Source organism: Oreochromis niloticus, linkage group LG11 (assembly GCF_001858045.2).
Source record: "Oreochromis niloticus isolate F11D_XX linkage group LG11, O_niloticus_UMD_NMBU, whole genome shotgun sequence".
In the NCBI taxonomy this organism is placed as follows: domain Eukaryota; kingdom Metazoa; phylum Chordata; class Actinopteri; order Cichliformes; family Cichlidae; genus Oreochromis; species Oreochromis niloticus.
The window spans coordinates 11,497,970-11,518,843 of record NC_031976.2 but is presented as its reverse complement, the minus strand read 5'-3'; the positions used below and the strand labels follow the sequence as shown (position 1 = coordinate 11,518,843).

The 20,874-nt window shown below is 38.9% G+C and overlaps 2 protein-coding genes across 7 annotated transcripts; one reads left to right on the top strand and one right to left on the bottom strand.

The window, feature by feature from the left end:
• Positions 1 to 4,592: 4,592 nt before the first annotated feature.
• cmtm8b (CKLF-like MARVEL transmembrane domain containing 8b) lies at positions 4,593 to 14,115 on the top strand. 2 transcript variants are annotated; one of them, XM_025911546.1, is made up of 6 exons: positions 4,593 to 6,034; positions 6,140 to 6,174; positions 10,827 to 11,055; positions 12,392 to 12,565; positions 12,687 to 12,806; positions 13,588 to 14,115. In XM_025911546.1, exons 3-6 carry the CDS (start codon positions 10,924 to 10,926, stop codon positions 13,672 to 13,674), a joined length of 513 nt encoding a protein of 170 aa, XP_025767331.1. In that variant the 5' UTR covers positions 4,593 to 6,034; positions 6,140 to 6,174; positions 10,827 to 10,923; the 3' UTR covers positions 13,675 to 14,115. The 2 variants fall into 2 exon arrangements, with proteins under 2 accessions (XP_025767331.1, XP_013125913.1); XM_013270459.3 differs by having other exon boundaries at positions 10,814 to 11,055.
• Positions 13,743 to 20,419, bottom strand: LOC100698396 (zymogen granule membrane protein 16). Of its 5 annotated transcripts, none has more exons than XM_019364875.2 (7): positions 20,332 to 20,394; positions 19,419 to 19,491; positions 17,521 to 17,721; positions 15,436 to 15,562; positions 15,005 to 15,104; positions 14,697 to 14,786; positions 13,743 to 14,602 (listed from the first exon to the last, which is right to left on the bottom strand). In XM_019364875.2, the coding sequence occupies exons 3-7, from the start codon at positions 17,618 to 17,620 to the stop codon at positions 14,483 to 14,485; spliced, it is 537 nt and encodes a 178-aa protein (XP_019220420.1). In that variant the 5' UTR covers positions 17,621 to 17,721; positions 19,419 to 19,491; positions 20,332 to 20,394; the 3' UTR covers positions 13,743 to 14,482. The 5 variants fall into 5 exon arrangements, 4 of the variants coding, with proteins under 4 accessions (XP_019220420.1, XP_025767330.1, XP_003443670.1 ...); XM_025911545.1 differs by lacking the exon at positions 19,419 to 19,491 and adding an exon at positions 15,686 to 17,357 and having other exon boundaries at positions 20,332 to 20,393; XM_003443622.4 differs by lacking the exon at positions 19,419 to 19,491 and having other exon boundaries at positions 20,332 to 20,387.
• Between the last annotated feature and the right edge of the window lie 455 nt (positions 20,420 to 20,874).

The window sequence follows — 20,874 nt, the reverse complement described above, 5'->3', positions numbered from 1 at the left end:
TTGTCTCACTTTTTATATGGCACGAATCAATGTGTTATTTTATCAATATGTCCTAGTGCAGTCAGAGGGGAAAAGCCAGGGCCAAAGGTGAGGCACATCAAGCACAGAATAATAATTTTGTGGTCATCTTAGATGAGTTTTATGGACAAAAACCACCAGTTCATTTAGTGTTCTCTTAGTGCTAATGTATAAGAGAAGTTGGTGTACTATAACTGAAGTAATCGTGTTAAGATAAGATTACCTTTCATTTTGTCACAGCAGAAAGTGGACAGTGCAAAGTTATATAGCAAAAATTAGAATACAATAAGAATAATATACTGTACACAACTGTAAAGAATAGAATAAAATAGAATAAAATATACATTAGGATAAAAATAGAATACAAATGTTATATACACCTGAGTAAAAATACAACTTACAACGTCTTATGTGTGTTTGATCAGCTGCAAAAGTCTTTGTTGTGGAGTCTGACAGCAGTGGGGAGGAAAGACCTGCGAAATCGCTCCATCCCACATTTAAGTCCTTAAAGTCATATTCTTTTATTGTCTTGACTGTATTTGAAGCTATTTTTATTTTTGTATGATACCTGATTTATGTGGAATATGGCTGAAGTAAACTAAAGTCTGAAATACTTAGTCAGTCATTTGTTTAATAGTAATTTAACATTATATAATTCACATATAAAACTATGAATTGTAATTTTACATGTTTTAATAGCATGTAGAATAGCATATGTAGGCAAGTATATTTGTCCTTTTTTATCAAGAAGCAAAGACGAAAAGGAGAAAAAAAAAGAAAAAGGGCGGGGTTCGGTGGTTGAAACACCCGTCCCCACCAATGCCAAAACCAAATCTACGCCCTTGGGCCAAGCACTTGGACGTATAGGATGACAGAAATATCTGCAAATGGAAAACTAACCAGTTAGTAGCTGACCACTCAGCCTCACACGGTACACACTTACACACCACACGCTGTTAAAACTGAGTTAGGATCCAGTGTGGGAACCAGTAAAGAACAAGTCTTTAAGCCTACACAACTTCAACACACAGCTAAGGGTCAGACAGTCATCTGGAGCAGCAGTCACACTCCTGCCTGATCTGATAGCTTTGCTTTGCAGTGCATTTTGCTGCTGTGGTACAGAGAGACAGGTCACTACAAATTATGGAAACATAATGAAATTATGGCAACACTCCCTCACATGGTGCATGAAACTTAAATAACAGCCAAGTTGTTTTGGTGGTCCAGCAGCTTACCAAAAGTCTTTCAGGCTTAATTTAAGACTTTAATTTGTCATTTGTCTACATGTTTTTCAGTTACTTCACATTTTTTTTTTTTTTTACTATTTTCAACATTTATTGTCATTTCTTCTAAATTTTGGAACACTTTCTATCAAATTGTAATTACTGCCTTTGCACTAATTATTTAAACTGTGAGAGTTCTGCAGCACATCTGCAGATTCCTTTGAGTGTTTTTGTTCGGTATTAATGTGAGAAGCAATGTGGGCCTTTTCATTTTGCATGATGCAAACGCAACATGTTATTAACTATGAATCAGAGAACCAAACTGGGAACAGAGGCAAGAACTGTCTAAATGATATTCATTAAAACTGGCACATGATTCGCACAAAAACAAGGCCAGTGCAGCCAAAAAGAGACTACTGCGCCGCTGAAATCTGAAGCCCTTTCGCCTTCATGTGGTTGTATATGAAAAACAGGCAAATAGCAAAAAGAGCAAGGGAGGGTGTGTTGGTTAGATGTTAAAGAAATCAAAAACATACATTTTTTTAACAGTCAAGAGTTTTGTAGCAGAAGCAATTGAATTTGAACTCAAAGAAATCAGATTTTATTCACAGATTTCAAAAACGCAAATGGAAACTGTGCCTCTGCGCTGGTGACCAGAGATGTTTTGGGGTTGTCCTTCCAGTCTTTCCATTTGTACCTGATATTACTTGTCAAACTTCCGATAATTCTACAAATTTGGCAAAAATGTTCACCTGTACTCAGGTATGCACTTAATGTCAGGAATGCTCAGAGAGAATCGGAATATCTCTACCAAAAAAAGGTAACTTAGACTTAGAGGTGAAATGTTCTTTTTCTTGAAAGGTCACTGTGACCTCATGAACCACCCAATTATGACAGAACTTCACATAAATGGTGCAATATGACAGAATCATTATTCTGATACTGTTTTTAAATCCAAAAGGTCAAAGGTCAGCTACATGTAGCATCATAATTTTCTGCAGAAACACTTTGCTGGCTATTTTCAAATTTTCAACTCAGGAGCAGAAGGGGACATTGTGATCATATTTTTTCTGATACTGAACTAGTAACACTAATCTTTGGTGCCCACCAATGAAATTCCTTCAAGTTTCCATTATATGAGCGCAGGTTTGGCTCAGTTGGATGAGCAGGTGACCTTATACCGCATGGCTGAGAGCAGCCGGCGCGGGTTCAAGTCTGACCTGTGGCCCTTTTCCACATGTCTCCCCCTCCGCTTTCCTGTCAGTCTTCAGAGCATCTATCTAATAAAACTGAAAAACCCAGATATAAAAAATGATTCCATTATTACACATATATTTATACACACACTGTATTATAGGAGTTTACAGAGATCAGTGTAACTGCAGCTTTACTGATTGGAACAAGCATTCAACCTCAAGGCACCAATCCTTGTTCAGTATCATCATTAAAGACCTTGATATAGAAAGTGATGGAGAAAAACGCAACAATACAAATAATAAGGTTGCATTGATACACTACATCAAGGATATTAACTGGTTGTCAACACATCTGTTTAAATGATGTTTTCTGTCACCATTAAAATAGACTGAATTGCCACATCCACTTTCCTTTATAGGTTGAAGACATTGTAGAAGTCAAAATTTCTCCCAACTTGAAATAATGGCTCATCTTGCAACAGCCATACTGAGGAGTATTCTTTCATTAGTAAATAATCATAAGGCTTTTCAAATAAAACTGAAGGACTCAAGGACTGTTTTTCAATTGGATGAATAAGACATTCATTCATTCGCTTATTCCCTAAAAGTTTCTGATTGCAGACTCCTGCCACCCAAGGGTTTTGCTTATTTTGGATTTGATGCCAAAAATATGAACTCGACGGTGCTACACAGATCAACTCTGAATATTATTCAAATATATTTGACGTTCTCAAGTGACTTGTTTTAGTCAGGCTTTAAGTGTACACTTTCTAGACACATTTACAACAGTGCTTTTAAAAAAACCCAACTTTTTTGTTTTTTGCGTAGAAAACCAGCGCAGATCACACAGACTGCACCTCCAGGCAACAGCTCACCTTCACTGTGAGCTGTGCATCCAAATTTTGCATCGTAGCTGTGTGCAGCTTCAAGAAACACGAGTTATTGGTGATCAAGGGGATATTCTGGTGATCAGTCATTAGTGTTTATCATCGCCCCAATACACAGACCAGCTCTGGAGTCGCATACAAATCCACATGCGCTAATTGAAAAGATAAAAAGACGGCTAAAAAGAGACAGCAGATAAGGAAAGAAGTCGTTAAATTATTGACAAAAAATAGCAGTGTCTGACTGTTAAAAATCTATTAAGGTCTCCAGAGAAACTGTCTGCCTGCTGATATTTGTTTTGCTCCATTTGTTCTGTTTTTATTGCCTAACTACCCCGGGCCAAACCATCACAAGTGTCTAATGGGGGAGGTTGGGGAAGCGGCCAAGTTCAGTCAACACTCTGCTGCTGCCTTCCCAAATTTACATTCAGGAGCCATTTTCCTGGCTACCTAGAATTCAGTCCGAAGAGGTCTCTCTCTCTCGCCTTCCCTGTCTGTCTGTCTGTCACTCGCTCCATCTCTATCACTCACTACCTTATCACAGTCCACTCCATGGTAGAGTAAAAGGAGAGAAGTGGGGATGGAGGCTTTGGAAGGTTTCGAGGGGAGGAAGTGGAAAGAAGGAAAAGGTGAGAGACAGGGAGCGAGAGACTGACAGACTGAGAGCGAGGGGGTGGGGGGTACAGAGAGCTGTAGCTATCTGCTGAAATATTCATGTCGGTGCCAGCAGCTTTTCCATTCCCTGCTCAGCAGGGGGCTGCTGTTTGATACATCCATCGCCCTCTCTCTTTCTGCCTCTCTCTTTGCTCCCCCACTCCCCTCCTCCCCTCCCACCCTCTGTCTCTCTTAACTAGTGGGGCTAGTAGATAGTAAATGCTCTTTAAGAGATGGAAGGTCGCTCTCGCCGCCAACCTGGACAAAGCTTGCTTTCCTTTTGGACATAAACCAATCTGCAGTGAACAAAACAATCCTTCAAAGCGTAGCTTTCATACCTGTCTTCCAGGAAACAACCACAGTCATGGAGGAAAACATCAATTACATCAAAATGGTGCCGTTTGCTCTGCAGATTATAAACTCCTTTGAGGCAAATTAAGGATTTGTGTCACTGGGCTACATGTGTAAAACTGACTCGACATAGTCTGAATGGAAAAAGGTCCCAAAATGATGAGGTTTTACAGGCTAATGCTAGCTGCTACATAGCTGAACGATACATTATGACAACTGAAACTGAACAATCAGAAATCAGAAACACTGATCTGCTTATTTTATTCATAAAAAAGATTCTAAATGGATATTTCAGTTAATTTATGTTCATATAATCAAAGCCTTAAGCTTATATATTTATGACATGGGATTTTATTCAAGCTGCTCTCTCTTACTAGCTGTCTCTTCAATATGATCACTTTTTATGCCATTGCAGCGCTCCCGGCAAAAGAAGGCCAAGACAATATCTTAAATTAAAATTGTTTTTGACAAATATTAGAAGAGAACTTGAAGTTTCAGCCATTTTAAACAATATCACGGTCCCTTGTTACACCCTCACAAGTAATTAACATCGAGTCGAAAAGGTGAAAAGCAGACATGGCTTCCTCTCAGGGATTTTCTAATTAGGGCCGTGCATTTATTATTTCACACCGAGCTCCAATCTCAAATAGCTACTGGCAAGTTGAGCCTCACGTCTCAATTATTTACTGAAAAATTACTGTCAGAGCAGTTTTTACTTTAGCCAAACACATATGGACAGCAGCGCTCACAGGTGAGGAGAGAGTGAAAACTCGAGGTGGGGCCAGTGGGGAAATCAAGTCTTTAAAAGACAAAAACAGAGTGATGGTGCTAAGAGTGCAGAGGTGGATGAGATAGCTGAGCGCTCTGGTGAATCTCAGACTAACATTTGTGTCAGAAGAATATGTATGAGAAGGAAAAAGGAAAAATGTTAAGATCGAAATGAATTCTGGTAGACGGACGAGTCACATGACAGCCGAACTTTTTGAAAGAATTTAATTAATACAGTGCAAGTCTAATTAGAAATGTTTACTGGCACATGATCCTGTTCTGGAGGCCTTTCCACAGGGAAACACTGATGAAGACAAAACCCCCCCCAAACCCAGCAGTTACGGTCTCAGAGGGCGAGGTTGTGCCTTTCGGGGAATAACCACATCATTTTATTTAGAACTGATGTCAGGACTGGTGGTTAAACAGGGAGGGGCTGCTTTTATGGTTACACCGGGTATGTGCGTGTGCATATATGTGTGTATGAATGTGTGCATGCATTTCACCATAACATGTGTTGGAGGATGTGGCAGATGTTGCAGAGGCAAGGATTAGTGTGCGTGTGTGTCTTTAAGTGTGTGTTAAAAATATCTTTCCCACAGCGGGAAGCCACAGTGGCCAATTACAGCGCAGCATCTGGGCTAGCACACAATTATTAGTGCACGCGTGTGAGTGTGTGTGTTTCTGTGCATGTGTGTGTCTGTTTACAGAGGGGTTGTGGAGGTTCAGGCGGAGTTCAGGTTATTCACATCTCAGGATGTAGAGTTTCAGTAAATGGTGCAGCGTGTGTGCAACAGTGGTGCGGCTTTGTGTCACAGCGGCAGAACCTAAACACACACCACCACGAGGACGACGGAGCTGGGGAGAATTAGAGGCACGGAGATGAGTAAATATGGAGAAGCAATGGAGACAATGATGAGAATGGAGAGGACACTGCAAGGAAGTAAGGGCAGGAGAGAAAAACCAAATAAAAGCTCTAACATCTCCAGCAGAGATATGATACATTGCTCTCTTTTCTCTTTTTTTCCCTTCCACACTCTCAAAAAAGAAGGCAGAGCGAAAATACAAGCCCAGCAACAAAAGGTACAACTCTGCACATTTTTAGTGTGTTGCATAATTCCCTCTGGAGTCAGTGGAAAACTAATTCTGTTTGTTTTATTTTCTCATTTTCAATTAAACCGCTCTAAGATTATGATTACTTTTCAGACTGAATGTTTTGGATGCAGGTAAGCCGGTTGTAGGCCAGACTTCACCTGAATTTCATTCAAATTAATTAAATTGCTAGAGGCGGTTGAAATGAAACAGCAGTTGCAAAGTTTCTGCCCAGATATAGTAGCAAATTAATATTTTCCTTCAACAAGTCTTTTTAAACAAATTATTTATGCTGCTTTACTTCCATTAATTATTGCAGTCATATTGGGTGTTTTTTGAGTACTTAAGCTTAACAACACAAAATCTGATAATAACACGGATAGACTTCATTCTGTCTCCACAGCTAACACTGCCATTAATTAAACGAGATAATATCCAAGTCTAAGGTGATCAGAAACCTCCTAAAAGGAGGGAAGTAATCAATAATCACCTGTGGCCTTGTGGTGTTTCAGGGAGCTAAAGGAGAAGCTTTAACAAATTTAACTGAACAACTTTCAAACTGACTAATCACATCAGCTTATTGATAAAAAGAAATTATTATAACGCTGGCCAACTATGTCATATAATTATTGATTACATCCAGTGCATGTGTACTAGCTTTTCTGGTATTACAAGGTTTGTAATGTGTAGAAGATATTAATTAAATAATTACAATTTTTGCTCATTTTGCAAAATTCTTACTCACAAAACATGAAAATTAAAATTCACCCAGGTAAAGAAAATCCCATTCATGCTGGTCAGTACATTACAAGCAGTGTATTGTGACAATGTGTTATTACAAATGCTAGTAGGGGGACAAATGGGGGTTTGGGATGCAGAGTATTAGGGGAACGGTAAAAGAGTTAAAGCAGCAAATGGAAGTTGGATAACTACCACAAATACCTTTAGAGCAACAACAGCTGGTCATGTCACCAGTCATGGTTTCCCCACGTGTGTGGCTGAGGACAGTGTCCACTCTAATGTGAGCACATTGACAGTAGCTTCCATTATTCAGACATTCAGTGCAGACGCTGTGCTGACAGCACATTTTGCAATGCACACCTTAGCTCCAAAGCTTGCTTTTTGCATGCTGTATACAAGAAAACATTGGCTCTGTGGATTCACGAATACATTTCACGTGTGTGCTATGAAATGGGGATAAACTCACAGAACTAAAGTGATGATGCACTAAAATAAAACCATTTGTGTAAGTTTTTACTCATGTGCACAACAATATTCAAGAAATAATTGAGAGCATAACTTGAAATTAGTAAATGACATTCTGATTGTATTTCCATTTTTAATTAACAGACTGAAAGTGAAGTGACCCCAAAGCTATTGTGATAATTAGCTCTTAGACAGCTCATATAGAAAATCCATTGTCCTCAAACAAATACTAATGTGCTTTTGTGCCCACATCTGTCAATCCTACAGTACACACAGAAAAAGCCTCCACTCACTGTTAGTTTTATTGTTGTACTGGCTACATGTAGTCAGTGACTAGCTCAAAGAAGAAAAGAAAAGCTGCCCCATTGCTTCAGTAAACGTAGATAGACAGAAAGAGTAATGCAGAGTATAGATTGCTGCAGTGGATATATTGCTGTTCGGAGCAGAATGTGCCCAGCAGAGCAGAATTAGTCTATCAACTAGCATAAGATAAAGCTTGAAAATATCCAGTCAGATAATGCACGGTCCCAGATATTGACTGCAGCAGAGCACCACAAAGCATCCTAATGTGAAGGTTATTGGTCGATCTGTTTGCATCGGATGTTGGGGAGGGAGAGCTTGGGATCCAACCCAATGAACCTCATCCTCCTCTCCCTCTTTTATTCTGTTTCCCAAGAATCTCGTTGACTTGTTATTAATTTTGGCTTCATTTGAAGCCACCTGGTTATTCCAGTCACTTCTCTCCAATCACAGATTCCATTCTGGAGGGAACAGCTGCAGGAGCCAAAGACAAACATAAGGCGTACAGTGTGTACGCTTGTTTTATTTGGACAAAGTAGAGTATAGAATTGTTGGTAACATTTCCATTTAATGACGCTGGTTAGAAACTTTATTTGCTTTCCTTCTAAAACGCAAGCATGCCTAAGGGGTGCATGCTTCTGTGGGGAGAAAGCATTCATTTAACCAAATAGTGTTACCTTGACCGTACGACACAATAACGACAACAAAGAAAAATATGTGTTGAACAAGAAATCTACACACTCAACATGCAGACAATTAACCAGCCCAGTGAGCCTTGTTGGAGCTCCACCTTGTGCCTTTTGTCCCTGTGCTCTGCTATTTCCTCCGAGGCAAGGTTTTCTGCCTGTCTATGCATAACTACTGCCCCCCTGTGGTCAAAGTCATTCACTCACTTGTTTTACTGCACTGCAGCAGACCCACACTCAGTGTAGAATAAAACAGGTCTAATTAGATCCTAAACCTTTCTTCTTTCTGAAAGATAAGAATTTAATCAATACAGCTTCAAGATTTCCTGTTTAAAAGCACCTTCTACTCACTCGTGTACTTATTGCTTGTACATTTCAGCATTTGTGCTCTCCTGTGCTCTATGTGCAGAAGACACAGGAAAGAGTTTTTTTCATTAATTCATTTACAGGAAGTTAGTCTCTGATAAGTTTTGTAGTATATTATTGTGCTTACTATGCACTTTACATACTTTATGAGACCACAAGGAATTTGCCACTGGTAGAATTGCAGTTCTTTTTTGGTTTTTCTAAGATACTTGAAATTGTCTAGTGAACTAGCAAACATTTTAAGCATTAAACTAATCCTTGTTTTCGGTTGACGAATATCGAATATTTATGAAACAAAAAAAAAAAGATTATTTTTTTGTGGTTGATCAGTTCAAGCAAAAACTCAGAAAGAAACCATCGATTTGTAACATAATGTATCACGACTTAATATAAACATTAACATGCCTGATGTCTGGGGATTAAAGTGGGATAAGGCATGTGGTGGAACCCCAAGTTCAAGTGCAGCAGGGGAAAAGAATTATATAGAAATAAGTCACATAACTTGTTCAGTGAGCTCCAGTAAGTTTTTCATTGTGTACAGACTCATCTGCACAGCTGATATGTGCTGCGACTGCTCGGAGGCTTCCTGTTTTTTGTGGATTGAGTGAACTGAATTCAACAAGATATCAGATGTTACACAAACTGTGTGACTAATTTCCAAACCCCTTAACCATGAACATCACAGCTGTCCTGCGAGTTCAGGATTGTGCATCACTGTAAACTTCATCACAATGCTGCAGACCAAACAGTTCAGCCTGGCCCGTAGTGTACTAAAGTGCTTGTTTACTTAGTTTCACAAATCTTCAGAAACACATTGTGTTTAGGTCCAATATCTGATTTAAGAACTCTAATAATGAACTGCAACTTTATGAGAAAGATTTACATTTCTAGTTTATAAAATGTTACTTGCTCAGCAGGCCTTAAGTTTTGAAAATAATCTCCCACCTTCCTTACCTGTACCGCCTTACATGTTTCCGCATCTCTCTGTGCAACACATTAACTTTAAAAAAAAAATTTCTCTCTCTCTCTGGAGTCCTTCATTGGAGAACTCATCACATCAACTCATCTGCCTGCCCACCCCCTGTGACTCTGTTCGCTGGCGTAAAAACAGACTAGTGGCCATCATCCAAGGATCCTTCCTGGATAAACAGGAATCAACCTTAGTCACGTCAAATTTTATCCATTAAAGTGGTCTTCCAGTTTGCTTTAGCCCCTGATGACAAGACTTGTCAGTGCCCCCTCTTTCACCCCCTGCACCACCCAACCATCAGCCCAGCAACCCATCATAAGTCCCATTAGGATATATATTCCCCAGTTTTTGTTTTTCTAAATTACAAGAACTGATGAGCTTGAAGCCTAAATCACAAACTCTAGCTGTATTCTGCTACAGTCATTTCAGATTACAGTTGTCTGACTGAAACACACCTAAGTGACTAGAACAGTGGTCCCTCACACTGCTCTTCTTGCTATCAGCATCATATAGGCTGGGTGATAGTGGCTCAAGAGTTGGCAGTTTGTCTTATAATCGGAAGGTTGCCGGTTCGAGCCCCAGCTCCGACAGTCTCGGTCGTTGTGTCCTTGGGCAAGACACTTCACCCGTTGCCTACTGGTGCTGGTCAGAGGGCCCAGTAGCGCCAGTGTCCGGCAGCCTCGCCTCTGTCAGTGCGCCCCAGGGTGGCTGTGGCTACAATGTAGCTTACCATCAGTGGGTGGATGGGTGGATGACTGAATGTAGTGTGAAGTGCTTTGGGGTCCAGAGGGACTAAGTAAAAGCGCTATACAAATACAGGCTATTTACAATATAGTATCATCAGGACAAAGCAGTCGTTATCAATATGTCCTAGAGCACATTTCACACAGTTTTAATCACCTTAAACTATGAGTTATCTGTTTCCTTCCAATCTACACCACGTCCTTTTTTTTTACTGGACACAACAATATAACGACAATTAAAACCATAAAAAGAATCTTACTCAGCACCAGTGTAAACTTTTAAAAAACCCTAACACAGAGAAAAAAAGTCTTTCTTGAGTCAATCAGATGAGAAGAGACAATGGCATGCTTGTTTATAGTATTGTTTCATAGATGGGTGTCCTTGCTGGATTCCGGGAAAGGAACAAAACTTCCTCTGCTGCAGTCGCAGTCTCAGTGAAAGCAGACAGGCTCGCTGTGTGAGTGCATCATGGAGAGACCTGTTGCCGCGTCGGTGCGCAGGAGTCCCTCACTACCAGATTACAACACCTCAACCTCCACCTTGGCCTTTGACCAGCATTTCACTACAACTCTCAAAGGAATTCTCCTCCAGGCTGAGATAGTAAGTGTTACTTTTGAGTTTATGATCCTTGCAGATTGTACCATTATCAGCAGTGCTAAAATCAAGCTAATGACCAGAAGCAAGTGATTATTCATTCAGGAATCCTTGTCAGGAAGGGCGGTAATTTGGATGTTAACAATAGACATTAATAGAAATATAAAGCAACTTACAGTTATGGTAAAAGTGTACATTAATAGCACAGGCAGCTTGAGACTATAGACAGCTTGATAAGTGCTTGTTTTAAGACTCGAAAATGGGCCATATAAAGACAAGTCTTGAGTTATGTTTTAATAATGATTGTTTTTCTAGAAGTTTTTCTATTTACACATTTTAAAGAAAAGCTATATTTCCCTTGAATGTTTTATGCACAGTGAAAATAAAACTGAGTACTGTTTCTATGAAAATCGGAAGTTGACCAAAAAACTTCAAGCAAATCAACTCTTCCTCCTTTTTCTCCCTCTTTGTCCCTCTTCCTTTCTAAATCAGCTGAAGGAAAAAGTCAGGATAGCCTTTCTCTAAATACAGTCTGGCTGTCTGCCATTCAGAGGCTGGGAACGCCAGAACTAAAATAATCTGATTTGAAACCATTGCAACAAGGTTGTTAAAAAAAACCTAACAACATTCTGGTTGGGTTTATGTTTGCAGATTTAAGAAACTGTTCCGTGACCATACAGATTGGCATATAAGTTGCAATTTTAGATCTATTAGTTGCAGATAAAACTTGAAAATGAAACCATAGGAGCTCCTCTTTAACTTCAAATCCTGACCTTTGGCTGAGTGCAGCAGGTGCACTGAACCATTTCAGTAACACAACAGGTTATTTTGTTAAGTTCCCGAGAACTAAATGATTTGATTTCAAAGGAAGCCAAAACAGCTCACAGTCATGCTTCACACCAGAAAACAGTTTCTTCCTGTGATATGAAACATCCAGCAAGAATCTTTTGTCGTGGAGGGGAAGGGTGGGGATTGGAATAGTGTTGGGAGGAAGGAGATTTAGTTACTCACAACCACAGCACTCACCCACTCACTGAGATGGAGAATGCTGGGTGTTGAATCTTGACATTAAAGCGATTAAAGTGACATGAAATACAGTTAGAGTTATGGGGTTTAATGATTTTTGACTTAAAAAAAGCTGAAAGTCTACACATCTTGAATCCATTGTGGTGCTGTAACGAGACAAAACTACAAAGCGTCATCTTTGGCCAATGAATTTTCAGTCCAACTACACGCAATTTCTGGGGACATATCTTTATCATACATGAATTCAAAAGATACAGAGAAGGATTTGAGCTTTAGCCAGTATTGACTCTGTCTGCTCTCCTCCCCTCTCTTCTAGATATGTGGCATGTTAGTGTGGATTCTGGTTGGGGGTACAGATTATTTCCATCTGCCTGCTCTCTGCTGGGTGATGTTTCTTTCCATCTTGTTCTGGATTCTAACAGTTAGCCTGTTTATAATTTACCTCACTGGAGTCCACAACAGGATACCACATGTCCCCTGGACCACACTGGTAACTCACAAACACATGCAAATACTGCACAAACGAGCTGCTTTACTCTTTTTGATAAAAACTGTTTTCCAGAATTTTGTAAATAGTTTTTAAAACCTGTAATTCTCTTTGTCTCTATCAGTCACTGTGCATTAACTGCATTGCTACTGCACTATATCTCGTGACGGCAGTAGTAGATGCTCTCTCCGTCAACCAGGACGTCAGGGGGCGACACAACTATAACTGCTGGGCGGCATCAGCGGTAAGAGCACCTACTATTTTTTAAAGACAAAAAAGAAAGAAAGAATAGCAGAAAGCTATAAATGCAGCATTTCTACAAACACAGCGACTGTAACTACCATGGAGATTATTGGTCTAAAGTCTTGTTTTGTTTTGATAAGACAAAATACACTTTTATATCTCAAATGTTAGAGCTAGATCAGTAAGCATAACTTAAATAAAGTAAATTAAATTAATAAAATATGACAAAATAAGTAAAAATAGAATAAAACGCTGTGTAAAAAGTCAAATATGATACAGTACAATGCATTATTTTACCAAAGTCGCTTTAAAGATGGCAGCTGATTGTAAGTGGTCACATGCCTGAGCCGAGTCATCTCAGCAACCATTTCAAAGGCACCAAAATTACAAGTTCAATACACACAACTGCTGTTTTCCCCAGTGTGACTGTAGCATAACCCCACTTTTAATCTGTACATTAAGTCACCTGGACGGTGTGTTAACTTGGTGCTCAGCACTGAAACTGATAAGAAAGCTTGACCTGAAATTTTCTTGGTATTTCTCCACCAGAACTTTATATTCCTAAAATGGAAAGATTTTAAATTTACATGTATGTGGGAACATAAATAATGGGCTGTACTGTAGACTGTTTCTGGGTGCTGTAAATGGAAGTGAAAAAATGTATTCATTATATATATATGTATATATATATACACACAAATATTATATCCAAATCTAACTTCAGCCTGTTTTTGTGTCTGTTTTGTTTTCCTTTTTTTCTCATCTCTTCGTTCACCTCTCAGTTCTTTGCATTTCTGACCACACTTTGTTATGCAGGAAGCAGTTATCTAAGCTACCGTACATGGAAAACCACAGAAGAAGAGCAGTAGCGTCATTGCCTCTTTTCTTACAGCAACATCCTTCTTTTCTCTGTCAACACGAGCTTTTGTGAATTCTGTGACCAAATTCTAACGAAGTAAAGTTCAGTAGAAAAATGAAAAACTTGCTGTGACGGAGCAGCCACTTGTTTTCAACATGTTTAACCTTGTTTGTGTGATGCAGCCGTGCAACCAGTGGTCTACATACAAGCAGTTTGAGAAGATAAAGCAGTGAAGGACGTAACACAAAAATGAACTGAACCATGTGTACCCATGTGTACAAAGTGCGTTTGTTCTAATACCGAAAATGCTTTTTATTTTGTGTATTGATTTTTTTCTTGATTGCCACCAATTCCCAAAAAGATCAAGTCAAAAACCTGCTGCTCACAAAACACTGAACATTATACAACTCTATCCTTCAACCATTAAGCATAAATAAAAATGGTAAAATCATTTGTATAAGCTTTGTGTGATTTTGATTAAAAGTGCAAAATGTCACAGCTTCTTCACTGCTGCAGATGCAAAATGGTTTTCACTGATGTCTTTTCATTCAATACCCAAACCCCCCCCAACTGTCATTAGCACATATTATATATTTAACCCCAGCAACAAACTAAACTTAAGTTTGTTCACAGCAAAACAGTAAACCACAGACCTAATCTCAAAAAAGAAAAAATACAGTGCACCCACTCTGCAATTTTCTTAAGAGATTTTTTTGTTTGATTTTTAATCAGTTCAGTTTTATTTATATAGCAACAAATCACAAAAAGAATAATCAGTGTTTCTGTCTTTCATTAATAACTTTATCTGTATTGCTGCCTTAATGAGTGAACACCACTCCCCAGTGAGCTCCCAGGGATGTAATCCCATTGCCATTGAATCGTCCGCTCAGCAGTCTGAGCTCTGCATCAGGGTGGTTCGGGTAGAAGTTAAAGGAGCCCTGCAATGCAGAACCAAAGGTCAACACATGATGATGAGTATTAGCATTGCACATGTCAACAAAGAGGAAATGTAACCAGTAAATGTAACCAGACCTGAGTGGGCTGGCCGACAATCAGAGAGCGCCCTCTGGAGGTCCCAAATATCACCTGATAGATGTAGTTGTTATCAAATTTCCCAGAGATCTGAAATGTAGGCAAATAAATAATTTAAAATGGATTAATGATATAGGTGATGATGAAGCGAGTAGAGTAGAATACAAAGTAATTAAATTAAAAACTATACACCACAAAAAAAATAAAAATCTGTCAATAAATATCAAATTAAAATAGGTTAAATGATTAAAGAACTCTTCACATGGTTATAATGTGAAGCTAATATTTTAGCATCAAATGTCTCTGACCTGATCAATGGCCTCTCCATCAAACAGTTCCATCTCTTGTGGCGTGTCATAGATGCGACCGACCACGTCGGCCCAACTATTATCGTAGCGGAGCTGAATCCTGGAGCGCAGAAACAAAAACAGTGCTGTGACGCATACGTTACAGAAGAGGAAGAAAGCGCTTTTTAATTTTGACTCTGTTTGAACTAGAAGTTTCTTTGGTCTGTCCATTCCCCATATTCTCCCTAAGCATATTTTCATTTATTAAAAATAATTAACCTGCAAGAATGCAACAAGTATTGTATGTCTAACTGTGTATGCAAACAAATACTAACAAATATGACAATTTTACAGTTTCAAAAACGTAGGTATAGCCTCAAAATAGAAATGTCACGTATTATTCAAGCCACAAACTAATATTTAAGATAAAATAAAAAAGAATGAAGACTAACCCTGTGATGTAGGCACCATATATCTCCCAGACCCGGATTGCTGTTATCCTGCCCTCTCCTTCTGTGGAAAAAGAGCTGCCACTGCCACCTCCAACATCGCGAGAGTAGGAGTAGTGGATAAAAGTAGCTAGACAAGAAAAAAGTAAATAACAGGAAACAATGGAAAATCTATTACAGTCAAAACTTAATTTTTTAAAGTGAAGTTTTATGAACAAATGCGTCAGTAGAGTTAGCAGAGTTAACTTCTTACGTTTTGCCAGACTGCTGACACAGAGCACAGCAAACAACAGAAGGGAAAACATTGTTGGTCCATCAGGTAGCCACAGAGAAGAGCGATGTTGTAAAATACAATGAGTTGAAGTGGAAGTGAGTGTTAGAAACAATGAAAAAAATGCAATCATTATCGATAGTTTGTTGTTTTTTCTGTATACATCTTCCCACTCTGTTCCAGCATATGAAAATAGCATAGCATCTTGCACATATAGCGCTGTGCAGTTGAGATTTTGGAGGACTGCACAGGAGCAAGGCTCTCGGTAGGCAAAGACATGCAAAACATACACAATGTCATATTTTGGAATGTAGCAAAGGTGATACCCTAAATGCAAGAAGCTAAGAGGCAGAGGCAGGAACAAACGAGAAGCTATTTGTTTAATATGGACTGATTGTAACATACATAGAAGTAAAACCAAAAACAAAGGGAACAACACTGAGGAGCAGAAAGAAAGCGACAGCCAGGTACACAGGAGGAACCAATCAGGAATAACCAGACAAGGAAGTAAAATCAGATACATGACACAAAGGACAATAGATACCAAAATAAAACAGGAAGTAACATGACAAAGGAACATCTAACAGAGACAGGGACACTTGTCATGACATGATACAAGAGAACATGGGGAGATAATAAATTGAAACTCAAAGAAATATAAATATAAAAATAAATTTAAATATAAATATAAATACATATATAGCACACAGCAGAAACTAAATTGCAAAAAGGCAACAAGATTAAACCTAAGAAACATATTATTATCATAATAAAACAACCAGAAAATAGCTGCTGTGTATAAAGCTGTGTATAAAATAGAAATCTCAAGGCACAAAACCCACGGTCCATGACACACAATCACAGCACCACGGCTTCTGGGCTCATGCCTGCTGGGCTGTTGAGTCCGCGTCCGCAAAGGAGTATGATCAAGGCATTACATATCAAAATACTCTGATTTTTAAGGAACTCAGCAATGATGAAAATTTTTTGCATAAATAAAAATAACTTCAAATATTAAAAGTCGAACCTTTTCTGCTCTAATAAATCATAAACATGCAGATAGTGGCTTGAGTCTCCTGAGGCTGTCTCTCTCCCTCAGTATATATTATCTCTCTCTCTCTCTCCCTTTCTGTCACACACACACACCCATCCACACATGCACACACACACACACATGCACACGTTCCTAACTGAATACCACAAAAGCAGTCTTGCTTCTATTTTCTACCTTAAGGTTCCAGGAAGAGAAAAATATTTGATCATTACTGGAAAGACAGTTACTAAATGACATGAATATGTGTTTCATAACCATTTTCACTTACATTCACACTTATGGACATTTTAAAATCACCAGTTAACCTAACCCCACTAACTGCATGTCTCTGGGCTGTAGGAGGAAGCCGTAGTACTCAGACAGAACCGAGTTTGTAAGTTCTAACGAGATTAAAAGTCAATATTTTGTGTGACCACCTTTATTCTTCAACATATCCTGAACCCTGGGAAAGCTTTCTTGTAATTTCCTTAAGTAGTCATCAGGAATAGTTCCTCCTTCTTCTTGAAGGACATTTAAAGCTCTTCTTTGGATGTTGGCTGCCTTTTGTTCTATTCTCTGTCAAGATGATTTCACGGTGCCTCTGTAACGCTGAGGCTTTTCCTTTGAGAAGCAAAATATAAAGAAATGAGAGGTAGCGCAAGACTTTTGCATAGCACTGTAGTTTTGAAAGCAGATCCTCTCATGTGCTCCAGACAACTCCAGGGTGGCAACCTCAGTTTTAGATTCACTCGTCTGACTCCCTGCTCTCAACTCTTCCTTTTACCTGTGTCTGGGATGGATTCCTGGATTGGCCTCAACCCGACTCGATTCACCACTCTTGCTGAAATGACCATCAGGGCTGTTTTCCACTTTTCCTTTTCCATCCTAAATGACCTTGGGTCCAGTGAAGCCAGCAAATCTGTGTCTTTTTCATATGATTTATTCCATGTTAAACTGTTGGTCCTATCCTTGCCTATAAAGATTTCTGTGGATTGAGAAGTAAAAATAGTTTTTCCAGTAGAACCAGTCAAAAGCATGCCTCAAACCTGTGGAATTTAACTTGTGTTATTCCCTCATCTTAATGACGGTTTTTACATATGCTCAGCTCATACTCTATTTCATCAACTCACTTATTATTTGTATTACGAACAACTTGTTTGTAATACACACAGGAGCTCATGGCTGTCACTCAAAGGCAGGTTGTAGATCACAAAATGCCTTTTGCTATTCCCACACAGGGCTCTTTTCTTAAAAGTAATGCAGGATGCTACTCATTTACCCCAAGGAGAAACTACTACTTGTTACATTACATTTGGGCCTGGCTGCTGGGTTGGGGTCGGCATTCACTCAGCTTTAACATCACTCTGGGTTCTTGGCTAGTTTAATGTTAGCATGCTCGCTGTGTTAGCAATAAAATTATTATTAGCAATAAAATGTGGAAAATGTAATTCCTGTTTAAGGAATTCAGGGCAAATCTCATCCAACCCTCAGGCGCTGCCACCAAGGGGTTGTTTAATTTCCTCACTGGCCTCATCTGCAGTAATGAGGGATCATCTCCAGACTCTGCTTCCTCTACAGGAGGTGTGTCAATGAGACTGAGGAGATTCTTGAATGACCGTAAGCACAGATGACTGTCTGAACCCATTCGTGACCCAAAGGCACAGAGAGACAACCGTCTCGTCCACCAGGCAACACCCAGACATACAGGCGGTGAGCCAAGACAATCTCTGAATCTTTTTCAAATACGCATGAAGGAGTAAAGCCAGTCACACTGTCACGACGGGGCTCACTGGGGTGTATAAGAATTGGACCCAAAAAGCAGATACGGATATTGTGGCTGAATATCATAAACATAAAACAAGGGAAAAAACTAAACTAAAACCTATACTGGGATAAACTAACATTATTCATGAAAACTGTGACAAAAACATGAACATGAATCAGGAAGGAGCAAGAAATAAACCTGAGACCTGGAGAAGACAGATGACTTAAATACACAGAAGGATAATCAGGGAAGTGTAAATACCTGGGGAGACACAGCTGACACAAATAAACAAGATGCCACAGGGGAGAGTAAAACAAAACACACTGAACATGGAAACACTAGACTCTTCAAAATAAAACAGGAAACATGGAGAGACGTAGAGATGACAACACAAGCTTGACATTTAGAACATGAAACACAGACCGTACACACACACTATCAGTGATAGTAGTGAAAGGACCCTTTATTCGAAGACAAGTAGAAACACATGTTCTCAGTCTTGTATCACAGGTCACGGGATTGCTATCTTCCAGAGATGGGCATTAACGCATTACAAGTAATGCATTACTGTAATCCGATTACTTTTTCAGGTAACGAGTAAAGTAAGGGATTTCTATCGCAAAAAAAAGTCATTAGGTTACTGTTACTTTCCCGTAAGCACACTAAACCGCGATTTTGTTTGTCAGAGTGGCTCATCAAGAATGGATTATATGGAGTGCGGGAGAGAGTACGACCATGCAGCATTTAAGCTTGGAAGTAGTTACATTACTTTGAGTCTGATTCCGTAAAAAGTGACAGAAACATTAGTGCCCGCTGTACATTCTCTATATGGAAATAAAACTGCTTTCTACAGCGAAAAATTAAACTTCAAGTCTGAGCAAGGACCTAGCATGCTGCCACAGGAATGTGAAATTTACAGAGAAACCCCCGGATCCTCCCACTGACATGACCGCTGCAGCACCGGGGAAACCTCCACCTGCCCCATTCCTGCTAAACAGATGAAAATAGATTTAAGAGCGACAGGACTTAGTGCTGCTGAATCTTTCATTTTATTTATTTTTTGCTGTGTTACACTTGCATCAATTTGAAAAAAAATTATTTTATTTTATATGCTGGAATATGCAGAAATGTTCAACAAATTTCTTCAAGTCAAAGACTGTTGTATATAATGTAAATTTTAGTTGATGCAATGTGCATAAAGTTAACAGATTAAAACTCATAAAGCAAGTTTTCAAAAGAGACTTTTTCATTTGATTCAATTTAATATGATGGATTATGCAGAAAAAAACTAGAACTGGGCTGAAAGGTCTATTGCTTTATTATGTATTCAGGTTGTGTATCATTTTTTTAAAAAAGTAACTAAGCAATAAAGTAACTAATTACTTTTGAAAATATGTAAACCACAAAGTAACAGGATTAGTTTTTGGAGAAGTAATCTGTAATTAGTAACTAAATATTTTTTTCAAGTAACTTGACCAACACTGTTAACTACACAGAACAATATTCTAATATATATGCTGTCCTCTGCGTTTGCATCTTCATAGTTTGACAGGAGCTTACACTATGCACTTTTCTTGACTTTACTGAAGCTCCCAAAAAGTAATTATCATCTTACTATAAAACTGCAAAAAAGCATAAACATATTGCAAACATCATTACTGACAACACTGTTTCTCCACTTGGCACAGACCAAATGGTTTGACTTGAATACAAAAGGAAACAGATTTACTTCACACCTAAACATCAGTCATTTTGGCTGCAGTTACATTTGACCAGAACTAAAATATCAATCTTAAAAAGATTAAAAACACAGTTACTCAGTTTACTCACGGACAGATAGTTTCCAAGGCAAAAGTGGAAGAAAATAATCCACAGCAGAACTAGCTAGTCACACCACGTGATCTGCCATGGGTGACTACAACTGACTGCCAGAAGGTGGCACCGTGGTTCACAAAACCTCACAAACATTTAAACGCTCTCAGACTGAGAGCAGAACACTACATATGAGTGTGACTTTACTGTACGACACAATAGTTGATATACTTTGACATTATGCTTTTTCCTATGCATATGGTGTCAGGAATGAAATGCGACAGGAAGAGAATGAAATGACAATTTTCAAGACAGTAGTAAGACGTAAAATGAAAGTGGCACTGACAGAGATACGTAAGGCAGAAAGCTGGAGGTGGTAGAGTTGAAGCTATGATTTTTGTCAAGCGTGGACACAAGGGACTCTGCCAGAGGAAATGCTAATTACACATACATATAATACACATACTGTATACATCCTCTGGCCACTTTATTAGTTACACTTAATAATGGGTTGCACCGCGTTTTTCCTTCAGAACAGCCTTAATTCTTTATGGCAGAGAT

Coding starts and splice junctions, on each gene's coding strand:
- cmtm8b (XM_025911546.1), top strand. CDS start 10,924: ATGGAGAGACCTGTTGCCGCGTCGGTGCGCAGGAGTCCCTCACTACCA. Junction 11,056..12,391: donor TTCTCCTCCAGGCTGAGATA/GTAAGTGTTACT, acceptor CCTCTCTTCTAG/ATATGTGGCATGTTAGTGTG. Junction 12,807..13,587: donor ACTGCTGGGCGGCATCAGCG/GTAAGAGCACCT, acceptor TTCACCTCTCAG/TTCTTTGCATTTCTGACCAC.
- LOC100698396 (XM_025911545.1), bottom strand. CDS start 16,283: ATGTTCCTTTGTCATGTTACTTCCTGTTTTATTTTGGTATCTATTGTC. Junction 15,563..15,685: donor TGTCAGCAGTCTGGCAAAAC/GTAAGAAGTTAA, acceptor TTTCTTGTCTAG/CTACTTTTATCCACTACTCC. Junction 14,603..14,696: donor TTGTCGGCCAGCCCACTCAG/GTCTGGTTACAT, acceptor TCTGCATTGCAG/GGCTCCTTTAACTTCTACCC.